The sequence below is a fragment of the Choloepus didactylus genome, chromosome 1 (genome assembly GCF_015220235.1).
Source record: "Choloepus didactylus isolate mChoDid1 chromosome 1, mChoDid1.pri, whole genome shotgun sequence".
Lineage (NCBI taxonomy): Eukaryota > Metazoa > Chordata > Mammalia > Pilosa > Megalonychidae > Choloepus > Choloepus didactylus.
In genome coordinates, this window is record NC_051307.1 from 160,098,261 (window position 1) to 160,122,379 (window position 24,119).

At 38.7% G+C, this 24,119-nt stretch overlaps 1 protein-coding gene across 1 annotated transcript in view; it reads right to left on the reverse strand.

Moving 5' to 3' along the window:
* Positions 1-24,119, reverse strand: part of PCCB (propionyl-CoA carboxylase subunit beta) — a 130,461-nt gene that overhangs the window by 89,920 nt on the left and 16,422 nt on the right. The window contains exon 6 of the mRNA XM_037844497.1: positions 6,780-6,890. Coding sequence (XP_037700425.1) covers positions 6,780-6,890 — 111 coding nt within the window. The remainder of the gene's footprint in view (positions 1-6,779; positions 6,891-24,119) is intronic.

Sequence of the window (24,119 nt, forward strand, 5' to 3'; positions counted from 1 at the left end):
CTTGGCCATTTGTATTTCCTCTTCAGAGAACTGTCTTTTCATATCTTTTGCCCATTTTATAATTGGGCCGACTGTACTATTGTCATTCAGTTGTAGGATTTCTTTATATATGCAAGATATCAGTCTTTTGTCAGATACATGGTTTCCAAAAATTTTTTCCCATTGAGTTGGCTGCCTCTTTACCTTTTTGAGAAATTCCTTTGAGGTGCAGAAACTTCTAAGCTTGAGGAGTTCCCATTTATCTATTTTATCTTTTGTTGCTTGTGCTTTGGGTGTAAAGTCTAGGAAGTGGCCGCCTAATACAAGGTCTTGAAGATGTTTTCCTACATTATCTTCTAGGAGTTTTATGGTACTTTCTTTTATATTGAGATCTTTGGTCCATTTTGAGTTAATTTTTGTGTAGGGTGTGAGGTAGGGGTCCTCTTTCATTCTTTTGGATATGGATAGCCAACTCTCCCAGCCCCATTTGTTGAAAAGACCATTATGACTCAGTTCAGTGACTTTGGGGGCCTTATCAAAGATCAGTCGGCCATAGATCTGAGGGTCTGTCTCCGAATTCTCAATTCGATTCCATTGATCTATATGTCTATCTTTGTGCCAGTACCATGCTGTTTTGGTAACTGTGGCTTTATAATAAGCTTCAAAGTCAGGGAGTGTAAGTCCTCCCACTTCGTTTTTCTTTTTCAGAGTGTCTTTAGCAATTCGAGGCATCTTCCCTTTCCAAATAAATTTGATAACTAGCTTTTCCAAGTCTGCAAAGTAGGTTGTTGGAATTTTGATTGGGATTGCATTGAATCTGTAGATGAGTTTGGGTAGAATTGACATCTTAATGACATTTAGTCTTCCTATCCATGAACATGGAATATTTTTCCATCTTTTAAGGTCCCCTTCTATTTCTTTTAGTAGAGTTATGTAGTTTTCTTTGTATAGGTCTTTTACATCTTTGGTTAAGTTTATTCCTAGGTACTTGATTTTTTTAGTTGCTATTGAAAATGGTATCTTTTTCTTGAGTGTCTCTTCAGTTTGTTCATTTCTAGCATATAGAAACATTACTGACTTATGTGCATTAACCTTGTATCCTGCTACTTTGCTAAATTTGTTTATTAGCTCTAGTAGCTGTATCATCGATTTCTCAGGGTTTTCTAGATATAAGATCATATCATCTGCAAACAATGACAGTTTTACTTCTTCTTTTCCAATTTGGATGCCTTTTATTTCTTTGTCTTGCCGGATTGCCCTGGCTAGCACTTCCAGCACAATGTTGAATAACAGTGGTGATAGCGGGCATCCTTGTCTTGTTCCTGATCTTAGAGGGAAGGCTTTCAGTCTCTCTCCATTGAGTACTATGCTGGCTGTGGGTTTTTCATATATGCTCTTTATCATGTTGAGGAAGTTTCCTTCAATTCCTACCTTTCGAAGTGTTTTTATCAAAAACGGATGTTGGATTTTGTCAAATGCTTTTTCAGCATCTATTGAGATGATCAATTGATTTTTCCCTTTTGACTTGTTAATGTGTTGTAATACGTTGATTGATTTTCTTATGTTGAACCATCCTTGCATGCCTGGAATAAACCCCACTTGGTCATGGTGTATGATTTTTTTAATGTGTCTTTGGATTCGATTTGCAAGTATTTTGTTGAGGATTTTTGCATCTATATTCATTAGGGAGATTGGCCGGCAGTTTTCCTTTTTTGTAACATCTTTGCCTGGTTTTGGTATTAGATTGATGTTAGCTTCATAAAATGAGTTAGGTAGTGTTCCATTTTCTTCAGTGTTTTGAAAGAGTTTGAGTAAGATTGGTGTCAGTTCTTTCTGGAAAGTTTGGTAGAATTCCCCTGTGAAGCCATCTGGCCCTGGGCATTTATTTGTGGGAAGATTTTTGATGACTGATTGGATCTCTTTGCTTGTGATGGGTTCGTTGAGGTCTTCTATTTCTTCTCTGGTCAGTCTAGGTTGTTCATATGTTTCCAGGAAATTGTCCATTTCCTCTACATTATCCAGTTTGTTGCCATACAGTTGTTCATAGTATCCTCTTATAATTTTTTTAATTTCTTCAGGATCTGCAGTTATGTCACCTTTTTCATTCATTATTTTGTTTATATGGGTCTTCTCTCTTTTTGATTTTGTCAGTCTAGCTAGGGGCTTGTCAATCTTGTTGATCTTCTCAAAGAACCAACTTTTGGTGATATTTATCCTCTCTATTGTTTTTTTTGTTCTCTATGTCATTTATTTCTGCTTTAATCCTTGTTATTTCTTTTCTTCTACTTGGTTTAGGATTGGTTTGCTGTTCATTTTCTAGCTTCTTCAGTTGATCCATTAGTTCTTTGATTTTGGCTCTTTCTTCCTTTTTAATATATGCGTTTAGTGCTATAAATTTCCCCCTTAGCACTGCTTTTGCTGCATCCCATAGGTTTTGGTATGTTGTGTTCTCATTTTCATTCGTCTCTATATATTTAGCAATTTCTCTTGCTATTTCTTCTTTAACCCACTGATTGTTTAGGAGTGTGTTGTTTAACCTCCAGGTATTTGTGAATTTTCTAAGTCTCTGATGGTTATTGACTTCTAATTGTATTCCATTGTGGTCAGAGAATGTGCTTTGAATAATTTCAATCTTTTTAAATTTATTGAGGCTTGTTTTATGTCCCAGCATATGATCTATTCTGGAGAAAGTTCCATGAGCACTAGAAAAGTATGTGTATCCTGGTGATTTGGGATGTAATGTCTTGTAGATGTCTGTTAAATCTAATTCATTTATCAGATTGTTTAGGTTTTCAATTTCCTTATTGGTCTTCTGTCTGGTTGATCTATCTATAGGAGAGAGTGATGCGTTGAAGTCTCCCACAATTATTGTGGAAACATCAATTGCTTCCTTTAGTTTTGCCAGTGTTTCTCTCATGTATTTTGTGGCACCTTGGTTGGGTGCATAGACATTTACGATTGTTATTTCTTCTTGCTGAATTGCCCCTTTTATTAGTACGTAGTGGCCTTCTTTGTCTCTCAAAACATCCCTGCATTTGAAGTCTATTTTATCTGAGATTAATATTGCTACACCTGCTTTCTTTTGGCTGTAGCTTGCATGAAATATTGTTTTCCATCCTTTCCCTTTCAGTTTCTTTGTGGCCCTGTGTCTAAGATGAGTCTCTTCTATGCAACATATTGATGGTTCATTTTTTTTGATCCATTCTGTGAATCTATATCTTTTAATTGGGGAGTTTAATCCATTTACATTCAACGTTATAACCGTGAAGGCATTTCTTGAATCAGCCATCTTATCCTTTGGTTTATGTTTGTCATATTTTTCCCCTCTGTCTATTAATATCCTTTATTGTACCCATACCGAATCTCTTTAGTACTGAACCTTTCTCCAAGTCTCTCTGTCCTTTCTTTGTTTCTCTGTCTGTAGGGCTCCCTTGAGTATCTCCAGTAGGGCAGGTCTCTTGTTAGCAAATTCTCTCAGCATTTGTTTGTCTGTGAAAAATTTAAGCTCTCCCTCGAATTTGAAGGAGAGCTTTGCTGGATAAAGTATTCTTGGCTGGAAATTTTTCTCACTCAGAATTTTAAATATATCGTGCCACTGCCTTCTAGCCTCCATGGTGGCTGCTGAGTAGTCACTACTTAGTCTTATGCTGTTTCCTTTGTATGTGGTGAATTGCTTTTCTCTTGCTGCTTTCAGAACTTGCTCCTTCTCTTCTGTGTTTGATAGTGTGATCAGTATATGTCTCGGAGTGGGTTTTTTTGGATTTATTCTATTTGGAGTTCGCTGAGCATTTATGATTTGTGTATTTATGTTGTTTAGAAGATTTGGGAAGTTTTCCCCAACAATTTCTTTGAATACTCTTCCTAGACCTTTACCCTTTTCTTCCCCTTCTGGGACACCAATGAGTCTTATATTTGGACGTTTCATATTATCTATCATATCCCTGAGGTCCATTTCGATTTTTTCAATTTTTTTCCCCATTCTTTCTTTTATGCTTTCATTTTCCATTCTGTCATCTTCGAGGTCACTGATTCGTTGTTCAACTTCCTCTAGTCTTGTACTATGAGTGTCCAGAATCTTTTTAATTTGGTCAACAGTTTCTTTAATTTCCATAAGATCATCCATTTTTTTATTTAGTCTTGCAATGTCTTCTTTATGCTCTTCTAGGGTCTTCTTGATTTCCTTTATCTCCCGTACTATGGTCTCATTGTTCATCTTTAGTTCTTTGAGTAGCTGCTCTACGTGCTGTGTCTCTTCTGATGTTTTGATTTGGGTGCTTGGGCTTGGGTTATCCATATCGTCTGGTTTTTTCATATGCTTTATAATTTTCTGTTGTTTTTGGCCTCGTGGCATTTGCTGAACTTGATAGGGTTCTTTTAGGATTTGTAGACCAATTGAAGTCCTTATCTCTAATTTATCAGATCTACAGCTTCAAGGAGTACACTTTCTCTAACTAACCAGCAGGTGGCGTCCACGAACCACCTGTTCTCCACAAGCCAGTTCTCCCCTGCTCAGCCTTTTTGGTGAGTGGGGGAGTGAGTCTTGTGGGGTCTAATTGGTGTACCAAGCTTGCGTGTGTAGTTGGTGTTGCCTGCCCTGTGTATGGGGTGTGTTTCTGGGCAGTCAGGGAGGGGGGGGGTGGCTCTAACAATCAAATCTCCCTGGTGATCCTAGAGTTTTAAAGCTGCTGCAATAGTCTAATCCTTCAGTTCAGTCCTGCCACAGTTTGTCTCTGCCACTGACCCACAAGTCCTTGGTATTGGCGTATGGCTCCTGAGACTTGCAAGTGGGCCCCTCTTCCAGGCCGTGCACCCCGGGTCCTCTGTTGAGGGATGGCTGTGCTATGTCACCGGTGAATGCCGTCCCCCCAGGGCAGTTCTGGGCTGCTGGGCTGTGTAGGGAGGCTCCCAGTAGATTTCGCTGATCTCAGCAGTTCCACGTTTTCATGAGTGTTGTATGAAGTATGCCCAAAGTCAGATTGCTCTGTGGTGTCCAGTCCACGCAGTTCCTGGCTTTCTACCTACTTTCCTGGAGGAGTAACTGTTTCAAATTGTCTGGTACAAGTTTTTCACAATGTGCAACAGTAATACAGGAGGAAGCTTGGTAACTTTGGAAAACTGCAAGTAATTTACTTAAAATGGTTGAGTGTGGGGTGTTTGAAGGCTACCATCCTCTTCATTTCTCACAGAAGTCTCCGTCTCCTGCTGCTTTCTGGCAGGCGCGCAAATTCAGCCAGTCCTGAGCATGAAAACTCGATTAGCCGCTCATTTTTATTAAAAACTTTTAAGAGGAAGAGACTGCTTTAAAAAATATATCATTTCCATACTGATGTTTATAGCAGTATTATTCATGATTGCCAATAGATGGAAACAGCCCAAACGTCCATCAACTGATGAGTGAATAAACAAACTGTGGTATATAATTATGATGGAATATTATGCCACTGGAAGATGGAATAAAGTCATGATGTCTGCAACAATGTGGAAGAACCTTGAGGACGTTACGTTGAGCAAAATTAGCCAGAAACAAAAGGACAAATACTATATGGTCTCACTAACATGAGAGAACTATAATGAGCAAAGTCTGAGGGTTAAATTTGAGAATAGAGGCTATCAGGAGATAGAAAGAGGGTAGAGATTGGGCATTTGATGCTTAAGGAGTATAGAATGTTTAACAAGATTGATTGTAAAGTTCAGAAATGGATAGCACAATACTGTATGATGGTAGCACAGTATAGTAAGTATAACAAACAAAGCTGAGTGTGAATATGGTTGAAAGAGGCATGTATGGCACCAGAAGGAAAGCTAGAGGATAAAAACTGGGACTGTATAACTTAGCAAAACCAGAGTGGGCAATGATGGTGGTTAACTGTATAAATATGAGTTCTTATATGAACTAGAACAAACATATGCCATTATTACATGGTGTTAATAATAGGGTATTATATGGGAAAAAATACAATTAATGTAAACTAAGGTCCATAGTTAACTGTAAACTGTAATATTCTTTCATTAATTGTAACAAAGGCACTATACCAAAGCTAAATGTCAGTAACAGGATGACATAAGGGATATGGGATTTTTTTGTCTTTGGAAGAAATGAGAATATTCTCATATTGACTGTAGTGGTGAATGCATAATTATATGATTATACCAAGAACCACTGATTATACACTCAGGATGGATTATAGGTGTGTGAATAAAAGTGTTAAATATATATATGTATAGTATCAAATTAAGGGTAATAACCAATGTATGCACTCAAGGAGACTTCATTTAACAAAAAATCATTTAAAAATATCATTCCATCAAAATGTAATAAAGATATGGAACTCTCACAATGCAGTTGGAGACCACATTTACCCATTACCATTTATAGACAACATGTAATAAAATGGCTTCAAACAACCAAAGAGATAAAGGTAGGACTTAAGAAACAACTTCCCAGTAAAATAAATTATAGAAAAGCCCTCCATGATAAACTTTTTGAATAGGATGCAGTAAACAATCACCTGTCTGGGAAGAGAAGAGGATCCTTTGAGTACATGAAAATCATTTGCAATTCAAATCAACAAGTAAAATCATCCACCAACCGAGTACATATAAGCCCCTCTACAACTGAACCCCCAGGGCAAGCTACAGATCTCATGCCAGCACCTTCTCTTTGCTAAGAACTTATCATTATGCTGAAAGCCAACAGGAATGCAGATAACAAATCAGATCTAGGTCAGGAATTATTTTTATTGCAGATGAGGAACTGCACAATTCTCAAAGGGAACTAGAAACAGGCCCTTCATTCTTACCTTTACCATGAATGTGAAGTCTGTTAAGGCCGGGGAGTAGACAGCCCCACCTGCACACGGGCCCATGATCAGAGAGATCTGTGGGATGACACCGGATGCTGTGACATTCCTCTGCCAAAAGAGAAAGGCAAAGGCATCTGGTTACAGAGGAGCTGAAGACATTATCTGTGGAAAGATAAAGGCAACATAAAAATAACATTTGGCCTTTGTTCCTGACAGAAATTCTGTTCAGGAGGCAAGAGACCTAATCAGTAAAGTTTACTCCAGAATTATATTTGCAATTTCTCCCCAAAACTGGTAGGATGGTTGGTATGTATTCCCTAGGGCAAATATCCTGTATCACCTCCCCTCCCTGGCAGGAGCTCCCTGAAACCTCCACCAGGACACGATCTACAGGAAGAGTCCCCCCACTTCACCCTAGCTCTAAGCACACCTCAGGCCCAGCCTCATGAATGCACATGAAAATTGACTGGAAAAAGAATGAAAACCTCAGCCATACTGCACAACGCTTATTCGGAGCCCTGACCTCTCTTCTGAGCTTCTTCCCACCTCCACAGGGCAGACCCAGACAGGGCATGTACAGGAGAGGGAGATAGGAGGAACCAGAAAGGCCCCAAAGGGATAACGATGTTCAGAAGGGCTAAGCCTCAGGATGCCTCCTGGGAAAGAAAGGTTTTGGAGCTCGAGGAGCCAGGCAAGGTGAAAAGGGCTCGATCACACCTTGCCTTATCCCCGATCACTTTCTTCCCCCGAGCACCAAAAGCTTAGGAGAAATAGCTGTAGTTTTAAAACTGCCTTGGGTTTGAGTCTAGTCACTATAAATCAAGGGACACAGCTCAGAGCAACATAGAAAGTCACCTGTATTCTGCAAAAAAAATCAAGGAGGGTGGGCAGACTACTACGAATGGCAGAATGAAACATCAGAAAATCCTTTCCCCAAAATAAAACTGGACAAAATTTTCAAAAACATATATTTTAGGACTCTGGAAATTACCTAAAGGCAAAAAAATAATTACCTAAAGGCAAATAAATTTCATGAGAAATGGCGAAACACAAGATAAAAAACAGTGGGAGACTGTGGTGTTCTTCTTAAGGCTGCTAAGATCTCACTCCAGCTCAGTTTGGAGAATTCATTTCTTGCACACCTACCTTATAAGAAATACTAAACAATGTTTTTCAGAACAATTACAAGCTCTGAAAATTTTAAGTATAAGATTAACTAAAAATGCTGCAAAAATATAGTTTTGTCTTTTAAAAGTCAAGACTGTATTGTTGGGCTTATGGCATATAAGAAAAATAAAAATTAAAGAAAAAACGGGGGAGGAAATGGAGCTATACTGGAGCAAAGTTCCTCTTTTTACAAAAATTAAGTCCATATCAATTTGCAGTAGAATATAATAAATTAAATTAAGAAATATATTTAATCTCTAGAACAACCATTAAAAAATGTCACAAAACATAGTTTAAAAAATCAACAGAGAAATTAAAATAGTATAATAAAAATATCTGGTTAATGTAAAAGGAGGCAGTAGAGGAGAAACAGGAATAAAAGACATTACATATACTAAAACAAAGGGAAAATTGTCAAATGTAAATAAAACCATGTCAAAAATCTATTCAGAAGAACCTAAGATGGCGGCTAGGTGAGACAGCAAAAAAACACCTCTGTGAAAAATACTAGATAAAAACCAGAAAGTGACCCAGAATACCAGTTTCAGCGATGCACCAGGTGGACAAGGTCTGCTAAAACCACAGGGACCGTGTACTTGGTGAAACCGGGAGTCTGCACTCTGAAACGAGTGAGTAAGCTGGCTGAAAGCCCCGCGGCCACACTGTGGTGTGGGCAAACCGGGGGTTGGCGTTTGGAGACGGACTAGTTCTTTTTAAAAACAAACAAACAAAAAACCCAGGAGCAGCTGCAGTTACGACGGTGAGAACCACGCAGGGAAGCATGGCAGGAGCGGGCTGTGCCAACCTCTCAGTGTCTGGCATGGAGGATAGACCACTGCTGATTCCCTCAGGGCCGGGGGGCAGAGGGGAGAGCCAAAAAGAGAAAGAAACTGCGCTGCTCGCAGCCGGCTCCCCGGCAGGCTGGAGACACTCCTGCCCGGGGCCGTACCCACAGCCCAGAGCCATGGAGCTGGGAAGGTGGAGCTGTGCGAAAAGCGGGGGGGTGGGTTGAGTCGCCCCATTCAGCCATCTTTGTATCAGGCTGGGAGCGCCCCTGCATGGCCCAGTGGCCCAGGGCTTCCCTTGAGGGATGGCGCGCACTTGTGACTGTAGCACAGCCTTCCCTCAGCAGAGGTCCTGGAAGATCACAGCTGAGAAGGGGGAACCGCTCAGAAAACCCAGGGACTCTACGTCAATGCCGGCGACTTGTGGGTCAGCGGCAGAGAAAGTCTGGGACAAAACTGAAATGAAGGCTTAGACTCTTGCAACAGCCTTGAATCTCTGGGAACGCCTGGGAGGTTTGATTATTAAAGCAGCCCTGCCTCCCCAACCACCCAGACACACACTCCATAAGTTGTATTTTTTACAACTTGAAAGAACTCTATCAAGCAAAGCAAGTGCCAAGAGGCCAAAAGCAACAGAAAATCTTAAAGCATATGATAAAACCAGATGATATGGAGAACCCAATTCCAAACACCCAAATGAAATTATCTGAAGAGACACAGTACTTGGCGCAATTAATCAAAGGACTACAATCAAAGAATGAGAGCATGGCACAGGATATAAAGGACATGAAGAAGAACATGGCACAGGATATAAAGGACATAAAGAAGACCCTAGAAGAGCATAAAGAAGAAATTGCAAGAGTAAATTAAAAAAATAGAAGATCTTATGGAAATAAAAGAAATTGTTGGCCAAATTAAAAAGACTCTGGATACTCATAATACAAGACTAGAGGAAGCTGAACAATGACTCAGTGTCCTAGAGGACCACAGAACAGAAAATGAAAGAACAAAAGAAAGAATGGAGAAAAAAATGGAAAAAATCGAAATGGATCTCAGGGATACAATAGAAAGATAAAATAAAACGTCCAAATTTAAGACTCATTGGTGTCCCAGAAGGGGAAGAGAAGGGTAAAGGTCTAGGAAGAGTATTCAAACAAATTGTTGGGGAAAAATTCCCAAACCTTCTACACAATATAAATACACAAAGCATAAATGCCCAGCGAACTCCAAATAGAATAAATCCAAATAAACCCACTCCGAGACATATTCTGATCAGACTCTCAAATACTGAAGAGAAGGAGCAAGTTCTGAAAGCAGCAAGAGAAAAGCAATTCACCACAAACAAAAGAAATATCATAAGACTAAGTAGTGACTACTCAGCGGCCACCATGGAGGCGAGAAGGCGGTGGCATGGCATATTTAAAATTCTGAGAGAAAAATTTCCAACCAAGAATACTTTATCCAGCAAAACTCTCCTTCAAATTTGAGGGAGAGCTTAAATTTTTCACAGACAAACAAATGCTGAGAGAGTTTGCCAATAAAACACCTGCCCTACCTCAGATACTAAAGGGAGCCCTACTGACAGAGAAACAAAGAAAGGAGAGAGAGAGAGAGAGAGAATTTTAACAGACATATATAGAATCTTACATCCCAAATCACCAGGACACACATTTTTCTCTAGTGATCATGAATCTTTCTCCAGAATAGACCATACGCTGGGACATAAAACAAGCCTCAATAGATTTAAAAAAAAAAAAAAAAATTGAACATATTCAAAGCACATTCTCTGACCACAATGGAATACAAATAGAAGTCAATAATTTTTGAATTGTAACTCCACTATTCACTTCCTATATAAAACACAAACTCTAATGACAAATCAGTGGTTTTGGACTCAATATAAAATATGTAATTTTTGATAAGAACTTTATAAAGGTGGGGGAATGGAGGAGTATAGGAACATAGTTTACAGGTCCTATTGAAGTTAAGTTGGTATCAAAGAAAAACAAGATTGTTATGGATTTAAGAGGTTAAATTTAAGCCCCACAGTAAACACAAAGAAATTATCAGAGAATATGACCATAGAGATGAAAAGCAGAGTATGGGTTATGAGAAGTGGGGGAAGGGGCAATGGGGAGTTAAGAAATGAGTGTACGGTTGCTGTTTGAGGTGAAGGGAAATTTCTAGTAATGGAAGGTGAGAAGGTGATAGCATTACAACATATTACAACATTCTAAATGTGATTAATCCCACTAATGGAATGCTAGGGAGCGGGTGGAATGGGAAGATTTAGGCTGTATATATGTTTCCACAATTGAAAACAAACAAAAAAAAAGTCTGAATAGATGACAACTGAATGCCAAGGATGATCCTGGATGGGATCTGAGGATGAAGACAGAAGGCTCAAAGGGACACAGTTGAGACATAAGAAAAAAAAAAGAAAAGAAAATACAGAATGTAGGCTTTGTATCAATGTTGAATTTCTTGAATTTCTTAGCTGCGCTTAATGGAATTGCATAAAAGAATGTTCTTGTTCATGAGAACTGTATATGTGAATTATAGTGTTTGTTCAAGGATGTGTGCAGCTTGCTCTCATATATTCAGAAGACAGCAATAGATGATGGAAGAGAGATATGGAAGGAGGAAGGGAAGGAGGGAAAGAAAGAAATGGTGATGTGACAGGATGTTAAAGTTGGTGGATCGGGGTATCGGGGGAGGGGGGTCAGGGTATGCTGGAGTTCTGTGTATGGGGTTTGCATTGCTTTTGCAACTGTTCCTATTAACTTTGAATTTATTTCAAAATAAAATTTAAAAAAAATCTATTTAATGTGAATGGACTAGCGCAGGGGAGAACACTTCTGAAACGGTAGAGTAAAGACCTCCAAAAATCTGCTTCTTCACACAATTAATGAAAACACTGGCAAAAATTGTCAAAATCAGCTTTTTAACAACTTTGGAAATTAATCAAAGGTTAGCAATAATTACAGGGGCACTTACTCAAGAAAACATCTGATTCTCAGAAGAAATACAGAGCTTTGTGGCATTTTAACTCTCCTTATTACCAAGAATATTAGAAGAATGGCAATGGCCAAAAACGTCACAAATTTTGAAAAAAATAATTTAGGTAATTTGGAGGCTCTATGTACCCCAAAAAGGATCATGTTCTTTTAATCCATTCCTGTGGGTGCAGATCTATTGTAGATGGGACCTTTTGATTCTATTACTTCACTTGAGAGGTGACCCACCTGATTCAAGGTGGGTCTTAATCGCTTAGTGGAGTCCTTTAAAAGAGGATAAAACACATATAGAAGCTGAAAGGTGAAGTTAATAAGAGAAGTCCACAGAAAAAGCCCCAGAGATGCTGAAAGCAGCAAAAGAAAAGTAACTGATCAGGAACAAATAACAAAAGTAAGAAATAAAAGGGGGGACATGACATCCAACAACTCAGAAATAAAAAGGATTATAACAAAATACTATGAACAACTGTAAACCAACAAATTAGATAACCTGGATAAAACGGACAAAGTACTAGAATCCACAAATGACCTACACCCAAGAAAACAGAAGAGCTCAACAAACCAATTAAAATAAAGAGACTGAATCAGTGATCAAAAACCTCCCAGGAATAGATGGCTTCAGTGGTGAGTTTTACCAAATATTCAAAGAAAAATTAACACAAATTCCCAAACAGATAGATAAATAAATAAAATGATATGGGAAATGTGGCAAAATGTTAAAATTGGTGGATCTATGTATCCATATCTAGGGATATTTGGAGATCTCTGTATGGGATTTCTATTAATTTTGTAATTATCCTGTAAGTTTGAAAGCACTTCAAAATAGAGCTAAAAAAAAAAAAAAAAAAAGAATTAACAACAACTCCATTAATTCTTCCAAAAAACTGAAAAAGGAAGACTTCCTAACTCATTCTATGAGGCCAGCATCATCCTAATACCAAGGACTGTTAAAGATATCACAAAAGAAAATTATAGCCCAATATCCCATAAGAAATTAGAGGCAAAAATCCACAACAAAATACTAGCAGAGGGCTCTGCCCCAATCAAGATGGTGGAGTAAGAAGCTTCTGAGCTCTGTCCCCCAAGAGAGGCTTGCTCCAACCAGCAAGAACTGGCAGAAACATCTTTCTCAAAGCTCCAATAAACAGTTAAAGGTTTGCAGAAACAGGGCGAGTGTTGAATCAAAAAAAAGATACTTAAAATTGGTAGGATCTCAGGGCACCCTGACTAGCCCTGTACAATTCCCTTCCCAGCTTGGCCAGCTCATGCTCCGAGTGCAGCTTGCTGGTCCTGGTACCAGGGAGCTCAGAGTAACCCTCGTGCACATGCTGGGGTCATGTACGTCTATCGCAATCTGACTGGTGGCATCCTGAGGACTGAACCAGGATACTCACCATAGGCTCACTGTCCCAGAACTTGCTCTGCATGTAGAAGGCATCTCACAGAGCTCTCCTACAGAACACTGAGAGAGAAGGCAAGCTGTGGCTACCTGGGACAAGGTATTGCTGGCTACAGTACATTCAATGCAGTACCCAGGACCATGAGGAAACTACTTCCTGGGGAAGAAAGGACATTAGTATCCGTGTAAATAGGCAATTCCTATTTGCCACAAAAGCATGCCCAACACAAGACGCATATGCAGAAAAGATTAAGGAGGACACAACACTTTGGCCTGGAACTACTCTCTAAATTCATACTATGGATAAGCCCTGAATAAGAGCCCTCACACAAGTCAATCTGCAAAGATTCAGAAAGGTGTTTCCTTTTTTCTTTATCTTTTTTTTTTTTCCTTTGGTTAGTTCCTGGCTGCCAAGGAAAGCTCTGTCATGACACTAGCTAGATACAGGTTTAAGGAAGGGATGCCTCAGAGTATAAAGTCCAGCGATAACACATTAAAATATCATTATATCCAGATTTCAACAAAAGGTTACACAGCATACAAAGAAACAGGAGTAATAGCCCACACAAAGAAGATTAAAGCACTAGAAATTACCGACGAGGAAGACCAGACTTGGGTGAGTCCAGACAAAAACTTTTAATATGGCCTTAAATATGCTCAAAGAGGTAGAGGAAAACATGGACAAAGTGCTAAAGAAAATCAGGAAAACAACAGATGAACACAAAAACAATATCAAGAGAGGGCAGAAAATTATGAAAAGGAACCAAACAGAGATGAAGACAAGGAACAGAAATTTTAAATTCCCTAGAGGGGTTCAATAGCAGATTGGAGCTGGCAGAGGAAGCAATCAGTGAACTTGAAGATAAGATCATTTAAATCATCCAGTCTGAGGAACAGAAAGACAAAAGAGGAACAAAAAATAGGGACTGGGGAAAGATGGCAGAGTGGGTGAGGCAGAGCAGGCTTCTCCTCCGTAAAAGAAACTAGAGAAGGGTGGGAGGACACCCAGGATCATGGTTTCAGGGTGTAACCGGCCATAGGGGGACCTCTACAGTACGTGGTGGGGACAAGGACAAAAAGGTGGAAACACAGCACCTTGAGGGATGGGCTGATTGTTTGGCCAGGATGGGCTCCCAGGCAGCAGCAAGACAGCCACCAGGCAAGAGAGTGAGCAGCAGCTTTCCACTCCTGTGCTCCCACCTTGGCAGTTAGTTGGGGAGGTGATCCTCCACAGCCATGCAGCAGGAGCTCCCATGAGGAAACTTGGGAGGCAGCATTTAAACTCCCCCCACAGAAGTCTGGGGTGTGCACCACAAGAAGCAGGGATAGGAGAGGGCACAATACGGAGGCATCAGGAGCAACTCCCACCTGCCAGAGGCTAACCAGTGCATGGCAGGCAGGGAACAGGGCAAGTTTGATCTGGAGGGTGGCCATGAGACGAATCCCTGATGAATGGCACAGCACCTACATCGCAGCCCCAGGGCAGGCAGTACCCAGAGCACACAAAGAACTGAGGCACTGATTGGTTCCCCACCCAGTTTGGACCACACCCAGCGCACAGGAGAAGTTCAAGGAAGACTGGCTTTAGAGTAAAAGGTGGCTCAAGAGCACCATGTGCTGGTAGGACAGGAAAAGTGCACACCAACCAGCTGTAGCTCTGCCTAATTACATATAAATGCTCAAATAATCCTGCATTTCGCAAAATAACCTGAGTTTTAACAAATATTCAAAGAAAAATGAACACAAATCCCCAAATAGATAAATAGATAAGTAGACATAAGCAAATGTCCTGAAGCCAACAAAAAAAACCACAAAGCACTTAAAGAATCTAGAACACATGGACAATCCAAACGAACAAGTTAAAAAGCTGGAATAGTCACAAAATGTGAAGGAAGTAATTAAAGAAGTATACACAAATCTTCAAAACAACTTCAATGAGGTGGCTAAAGACATAAAAGACATCAAGAAGACTCTACAGATTTCAAATGGAATCGAGAGGTTACTCTGGTGGGCACTATTACACACTATATAATAACCCTTTTTAGGTTTTAATGTATTGGAATAGCTAGAAGTAAACACCTGAAACTATCAAAAATCCAACCCAGTAGCCTTGACTCTTGAAGACGATTGTATAACAATGTAGCTTACAAGGGGTGATTGTGATTGTGAAAACATCGTAGATTGCATTCCCTTTATCCAGTGTATAGATGGATGAGTAGAAAATTGAGGACAAAAACTAAATGAAAAATAGGGTGGGATGGGGGGTATGATTTGGGTGTTATTTTTTACTTTTATTTTCTATTCTTATTCTTACTCTTTCTGATGTAAGAAAAATGTTCAAAAACAGACTGGGGTGACGAAAGCACAACTATATGATGGTACTACGAACAGCTGATTCTACACCATGGATGACCTGGTATGTGAACACATCTCAATAAAATTGAATTTAATACTAAAAAAAGAAGGGGAGATGAATTTTTTTAAAAAAGAAGACTCTAGAAGAACAGAAAGAAGAATTTGAAAGAGTAAATTAAAAATAACAGATTTTATGCATATAAAAATACTGTTGATCAAATTAAAAATATACTAGAGACACAACGGCAGATTAGAAGAGGTGGAAGAAACGATAAGTGAACTTGAGGACAAATTAATTGAATGCGAACTCACAAAAGAACAAATGGTGAAAAAAATCAAAAAATTTAAATGGATCTCTGGGAAATGATGGACAACATGAACCGAACAAATGTAAAAATCATTGGTGTCCCAGAAGGAGAAGAGAAAAGGGCTAGGAAGAGTGTTTCAAGACATAGTTGCAGAAAACTTCCCAACCCTTATAAACAACAAAAATATGCAAATCAAAGATGCCCAACAAAGTCCAAATAGTATAAACCCAAATACACCCATTCTGAGACATATACTGATCAGATTGTCAAATGCTAAAGAGGAGAAAGTTCTGAAAGCAGCAAGAGAGAACCGATTCACCACATACAAGGGAAACAACATAAGCCTAACTAGTGACTACTCAGCAGGTACCATGAAGGCAAGAAGGCAGTGGTATAACATATTTCAGATTCTGAAAGAAAAATTGCTAGCCAACTTTCTCCAGCAAAGCTCTCCTTCAAAACTGACGGGAGAGTTTAAAATTTTCACAGGCAAACAAATGCTGAGAGAATTTGTTAACAAGAGACCTGCCCTGCAAGAAATACTAAACGGAGCTCTACTAACTGAGAAAAAAAGAAAGAAGAGAGAGGTCTGTAGAAGGGTGCACAACTGAACAGTATTAGTAAGGGAAACATAAAGGAAAAGAGGAGAGGGGGGAAAAAACAGATCTGACAACTAAAACCCAAAGGATAAGATAGCTGGTTCAAAAACTCCCTTCACAGTAATAACTACGAATGTGAATGGGTTAAACTCTCCAATTAAAAGACGTAGACTGGTAGAATGGATTAAGAAGTATGACCCATCAATACGTTGTTTACAAGAGACTCATCTTAGACCCTGCAAAAACAAAGAGACTAAAAGTGAAACGATGGAAAAGATGTTCTACACAAGCTGCAACCAAAAGAAAGAAGGGGTAGCTATACTAATATTGGACAAAATAGACTTTAAATACAAAGATGTCATAAGAGACAAGGAAGGACACTATATATTTTAAAAAGGGACAATTCACCAAGAAGAAATAACAATCATAAATGTTTACACACCCAAACAAGGAGCTCCAAAGTACATGAGAAAAACATTGGCTAAAGTGAAGGGAGCAACAGACACATTTACAATAGTGGAAGACTTCAATACACCACTCTTTTCTATAGACAGAAAAACCAGACAGAGGACCAATAAGGAAATTGAGAACCTAAACAATATTATAAATGAATTAGACTTAACAGACATATATAGAGCATTACATCCCAAATTTTCAGGATATACATTCTTCTCTAGCATCCATGGAACATTCTCCAGGATAGATCATATGCTGGGGCACAAAACAAGTCTTAATAAATTTAAAATTATTGAAATTATTCAAAGCACATTCTCTGACAATAATGGAATGCAACTAGAAATCAATAACCACCAAAGAACCAGATCTTTCAGAAATATATGGAAGTTAAACAATACTGTGCCAGTTTTAATGTATTATGTCGCCCCAAATGCCATTATCTTTGATATAATCTTGTGTGGGCAGACCTATCAGTGCTAACTCAGAGATTGTAATTCTCTGAGTTTTTCCATGGAGATGTGCCCCACCCAACTATGGGTGATGATTCTGATTGGATAATTTCCATGGAGGTGTTGGCCCATCCTTTTCAGGGTGGGTCTAAATTAAATCACTGGAGCCATATAAATGAACTGACAAACAGAAGGAACTCAGTACAGCTGTGAGTGACATTTCGAACAGGAGCTACAGCCAAGAGGGACACTTTGAAGAAAGCACAGGAACCACAGATGAGAGACATTTTGAAGACGACCATTGAAAACTGACTTGCTCCGGAGAAGCTAAGAGAGGACAAATACCCCAAGTGCAACTATAAGTGACATTTTTGAGGAACTGCAGCCTAGAGAGGAACATTCTGGGAGAAAGCCAATTTGAAACCAGAACTTTGGAGCAGACACCAGCCACATGCCTTCCCAGCTAACAGAGGTTTTCCAGACACCACTGGCCATCCTCCAGTGAAGGTACCTGATTGTTGATGCATTACCTTGGACACTTTATGGCCTGAAGACTGTAACTGTGTAACCAAATAAACCCCTTTTATAAAAGCCAATCCATCTCTGGTGTTTTGCATTCCAACAGCATTAGCAAACTAGAACACACACTCCTAAATAACTAATGGGTCAAAGAAGAAATCGCAAGAGAAATAGGTAAATATCCAGAGACGAATGAAAATGAGAACAAAACATGTCAAAATCTACAAGACACAGTGAAGGAATGATGAGAGGAAAATATATAGCTTTAAATTCCTATATAAAACCAAGAAAGAGCTAAAACCAAAGAGCTAACTGAATAACTGAAGAGGCTAGCAAACTAACCCTAAAGCAAGTAGAAGAAAAGAAATAAAGATTAAAGAAGAAATAAATGAGCTTGAGAAGAAAAAAAAAAGAATAAATATAACTAAAAGTTGATACTTTGAGATCAACAAGATTGATAGACCCTTAGCTAGACTGACAAAGTGAAAAAGAGAGAAGACCCAAATAAACAGAATCAGAAATGAGAGCGGGATAATTACTACAGATGCCGAAGAAATTTTAAAAATCATAAGAGAATACTATGAACAACTGTATGCCAACAAACTAGACAACTCAGAGGAAATGGACAATTTCCTGGAAACATATGAACAACCTAGACTGACCCAAGAAAAAATAGAAGACCTCAACAAACCAATCACAACCAAAGAGATACAACCAATCATCAAAAATCTACCTAAAAATATAAGCCCAGGGCCAGATGGCTTTCAGGGGAATTTTACCAAACTTTCCAAAAAAAATTGACACCATTCCTGCTCAAACTCTTTGAAAAAAAAAACTGAAGGAAAAGGAACAGTACCTGACTCATTTTATGAAGCTAATATCACTCTGATACCAACACTAAGTAAAAATACTACAAAACACTATAGGACAATCTCCCTAATGAATATAGATGCAAAAATTCTCAACAAAATAATTGAAAATCTAATCCAAAGGCACATTAAAACAATTATACACAACAATCAAGTGGGGTTCATTCCTGGCATGCAAGGGTGGTTCAACATAAGAAAATCAATCAATGTAATACAACACATTAACAAACCAAAAGGGAAAAATCAAATGATCATCATGATAGACGCTATGCCAGTTTGAATGTATTATGTCCCCCAAAACGCCATTATCTTTGATGCAATATTGTGTGGGCAGACATTATTGGTGTTGATTAGACTGGATTTATTTGACTGAGTGTTTCCATGGAGATGTGACTCAATCAACTGTGAGTGAAATGTGTGATTGGATAATTTCCACAGAGGTATTACCCCATCCATTCAGGGTGGGTATTAATTGGATCACTGGAGTCGTATAAAGGCATTCATAGACAGAGGGACTCAGAGCAACTGAGAGTGACATTTTGGAGGAGCTGCAGCTTATAGAGACATATTGGAGAACACAACCCAGGAGCAAACAGACGCCTAGAGAGGAACATCATGGGAGAAAGCCATTTTGAAAACAAAACTCCAGAGCAGACATCGGCCACATGACTTCCCAGAAAACAGGTTTTCCAGATGCCACTGGCCATCCTCCAGTGAAGGTACCCAATTGATTGTTGTTGCCTTATGTTGGACACTTTATGGCCTTAAGACTCAACTGTGTAAACAAATAAACCCCCTTTATAAAAGCCAATCCATTTCTGGTATTTTGCAAAAGGCAGCATCAGCAAACCAGAACAGACACTGAAAAAGCATTTGACAAAATTCAACATCCCTTTTTTATAAAAACACTTCAAAAGGAAAGAATTGAAGGAAACTTCAATATGATAAAGAGCACATATGAAAAACCCACAGCCAGCAGAGTACTCAACTGTGAGAGGCTGAAAGTCTTCCCCCTAAGATCGGGAATGAGACAAGGATGCCCACTGTCAACTCCATTATTCAACATTATGCTAAAAGTTCTAGCCAGAGCAATCCGTCAAGACAAAGATATAAAAGGTATCCAAATTGGAAAGGAAGAGGTAAAACTGTCATTATTTGCACATGACATGCTCTTATATTTGGAAAATCCTGAGAAATCGACAACAAAGCAACTTGAGCTAATAAACTCAGCAGAGTGGCAGATTAATGCACAAAAGTCAGTAATGTTCTTATACACTAGTAATGACCTAACTGAAGAGGCTATCAAAAAAAAAAAAAAAATTCCATTCACAACAGCAACTAAAAAAATCAAGTAACTAGGGATAAATTTAACCAAGGACATAAAAGATCTCCACACAGAAAATTACAAAACTTTACTAAAAGAAATTTAAAAGGACCTAAATAGATGGAAACATATTCCATGCTCAGGCAGAGAAAGGCTAAACATCATTAAGATGTCAATTTTCCCCAAACTGACCTACAGATTCAACGCAATTCTAATCAAAATTCCAACAACCTACTTTGCAGACTTGGAAAAGCTAGTTATAAAATTTATTTTGGAAGGGAAAGGGGCCTTGAATTGCCAAAAACATCCCAAAAAAGAAGAACAAAGTGGGAAGACTTACACTTCCAGACTTTGAAGACTACTATAAAGCTACAGTGGTCAAAACAGCATGGCATTGGCATAAAGATAGACATGTTGATTAAGGGAATCAAATCGAGGGTGCATAAACAGACCTCTAGATCTATGGTAGACTGATTTTTGATAAGGCCCTCAACTCCAGTGAACTGCAACAGAACAGTATCTTCAACAAATGGGGCTGGGGGAACTGGATTTAAGTATATCACCAAAAGAATGAAAGAGGACCCCTACTTTGCACCCTATACAAAAATTAACGCAAAGTGGATTAACGACCTTAATGTAAGAGACAGCACAATAAAACCCTTAGAAGATAACATAGGGAAACAACTTCAAGACCTAGTAATAGGAGGTCGCTTCTTAGACCTTACATCTGAAGCAGAACCAACAAAAGAAAAAAAAATAGATAAATGAGAACTCCTCAAACTAAAAGCTTCTGCACCTCAAAAGCCTTTGTCAAAAAGGAGAGGCAGCCAACTCAATGGAAGAAAATATTTGGAAACCATATTTCTGAAAGAAGACTGATATCCTGCTTATATTAAGAAATCCTACAACTCAACAACAATAGTACAAACAGCCCAATTATACAATGGGTAGAAGATATGAAAAGGCTTTTTTCTGAAGAGGAAATACAAATGGCTAAAAAACACATGAAAAAATGTTCATCTTCACTAGCTATTAGGGAAATCCAAATCAAAACCACACTGAGATACCATCTTACGCCAACAAAAATGGCTGCCATCAAACAAACAGGAAACAACAAATGCTGGAAAGGATGTGGAGTAATTGGAACTCTTATTCATTGCTGGTGGGAATGTATATAATGGTACAGCCACTGTGGAAGAAGCTTCGCAGTTTCTCAGAAAACTACATATCAAATTAACCTACGATCTAGCAATTCCACTTCTCGGTATATACCCAGAAGATGTGAAAACAGTGACATGAACAGACATTTGTACACCAATGTTCATAGCGGCACTGTTCAAATTGCCAAGAGAGGGAAACAATTCAAGAATCCTTCAACAGATGAGTGGATAAATAAAATGTGGTATATACACACAATGGTATACTATGCAGCAGTAAGAAGGAACAAGGTCCTGAAACTTATAGCAACATGGATGAACCGCGAAGATATAATGCTGAGTGAAATAAGTCAGACACAAAAGGAGAGATATTGTATGGTATCACTACTATGAACTCCCTGAAAAATGTTAAAATTGATGTCTTATAATGTAGAATATTGGGGACCTAGTGACAGACAGAAGCTAGTGAGGGGGAATGATAAGCTAATATGTTAAGATATGTTAATGAGGGTGAATTCAAAGATACGGGAGTGGATAAGGGTGACGATTGTTAATGGGATTATAAGTATCAGAGCTGTATTGAAGGCAAATCGGACTGAAAGAGGTTGTTTAAAGGCATATATCCCATAGATCAGCACTACAAATATAGATGTTTGCATGATATACTTCTAAGGTATAACGCTAGCACAGAGAGTTGAAAACAGAATGATATATGGGAAAAATCTACCTATTGCATATTAGGGGCTATAATTAATAGGAATACCTTACTAGTACTACACAAATACTAGGGACAAATAATTAAGGGCTGAAAAGTGATATGGGGTATCTTCGGTGATGAGAATTGTTTAAAATGGAGAGTGGTGAGGATTGTACAAATAAGTGATGATAATGTGAGATATGGATAGACTATTGTGGACATAACATATGCTATGTGAATTTAGGAACCCCCTACTTCTTAAGTCAAGTACTCAATCATGAGGCTTGCTCTTGTGAAACTGAGGGTTAAAGAGGAGGCTAAGCCCACCTATAATAATGCCTAGAAGTCACCTCCAGAGAACCTCTTCTGTTGTTCAAATGTGGACTTTCTCTCTAAGCCCAACTCCACAAATAAATTAATCACCCTCCCCCCAGGTGCGGGAAAGGAGGACTCCTGAAGTGAGTAAGTCCCCCTGGTAACGTGGGACACAGATTCCACGAATGAGCCTGACTCTGGCATTGAGGGGTTGAGGATGCCTTTTTGACCAGAAGGGAGAAAAGAAAGGCAACAAAAGTTTCAGTGGCTAAGAGAATTCAAAAAGAGTTGAGAGGCTGTCATGGCAGTTATTCCTGTGCAAGCTTCAGCTAGATATGCCAAATGGCCACAGTATGATACACTCAAGTCAATAGTAGTCCCCCAAACCCTAAAGAATGCCCAGGTCCCTAGCTGAGACTCTACAAAAGTTTTACTCACTAAGTTTATTCTTCAGAAACTTAAATCCTCCAAATAACTCCTATGCCAGCTAAATTCCCAAATCTAGAGGCAATAGCCTCTTCAAAAATGTCAACCAGATGTGTACGCTTTTCCAATAATGTCAATACCCTTTCTCAAAATGAACAAGTTAGGGTGGTCACTGCCTAGACATCCTTGAAGATTGGGAAAGTGATTAAACTAGAAGAAGGGGTAGCAACAGACAAGATAGAATTTAAAAAGGATTATGAATATTGAATCTCTATATAATTTTCTTTTTCTTTGTTGCTAGGGTACTAGAATAGCTAGAAGGAAAGAACTGAAATGGTGGAATGTAACTCATAGCATTCTTTAAAATTTGCTCTATAGCTACTTGTTAAATTGCAATTTAAAAGTTATCACCTGTGCTGGTTTGAATGTATTATGTCCCCCAGAAAAAGCCATATTCTTTGATGCAATCTTGTGGGGCAGACATATTAGTGGGGATTAAGTTGGAAAGTTTGGATTAGGTTGTTTACATGGAAATCCACCCCGCCCAACTGTAGGTGATAAATCTGATGAGATACTTCCATGGAGGCATGGCCCCACCCATTCAGGGTGGGCCTTGATCAGTGGAGCCATATAAATGGGCTGACAAACAGAAGGAACTCAGTGCAGCTGTGAGTGACGTTCTGAAGAGGAGCAAGCTTGCTAGAGAGGAATGTCCTGGGAAAAAGCCATTTTGAAATCAGACTTTGGAGCAGACGCCAGCCACATGCCTTCCCAGCTAACAGAGGTTTTCCGGACGCCATTGGCCATCCTCCAGTGAAGGCACCAGATTACTGATGTGTTACCTTGGATACTTTATGGCCTTAAGACTGTAACTGTGTCGCTATATAAACCCCCTTTTTATAAAAGCCAATCCATTTCTGGTGTTTTGCATTCCACAGCATTAGCAAACTAGAACATCACCTTTTTGTATATATATTATATTTCACAATAAAGAAATAACTAAAACTATGATGCTATAAGTCATAACATTTTTGGAAATTTCCTATATAACTACTTGTTAAATTGTACTTTGAAAGTTATTACCATTTTGCATATATGTTATATTTCACAATAAGGAAATAACTGAAACCCATAACATTCTTTCAAATCTGTTAACTACTTATTAAAATGCACCTGGAAAGTTATCACTTCTATGTATATAAGTATATATGTCATATTCCACAATTTAAAATATTATTTTTAAAAAGTGAACAGAGCCTAAGGAACCAGTGGGACACCATGAAGCACACCAATATACGCAGTGTAGAAGTCCCAGGTGGAGAAAAAAGATAAACAGGCAGAGAGAAGAGTAAAAGAAATGATGCTGAAAACTTTCCAAATTTAATGAAAAACATGAATATACATATCCAAGATGCTCAACAAACTCCAAACAGAATAAACCCAAATAGACTCTACCTCGGCATACTATAATCAAACCGTCAAATGCCAAAGATAG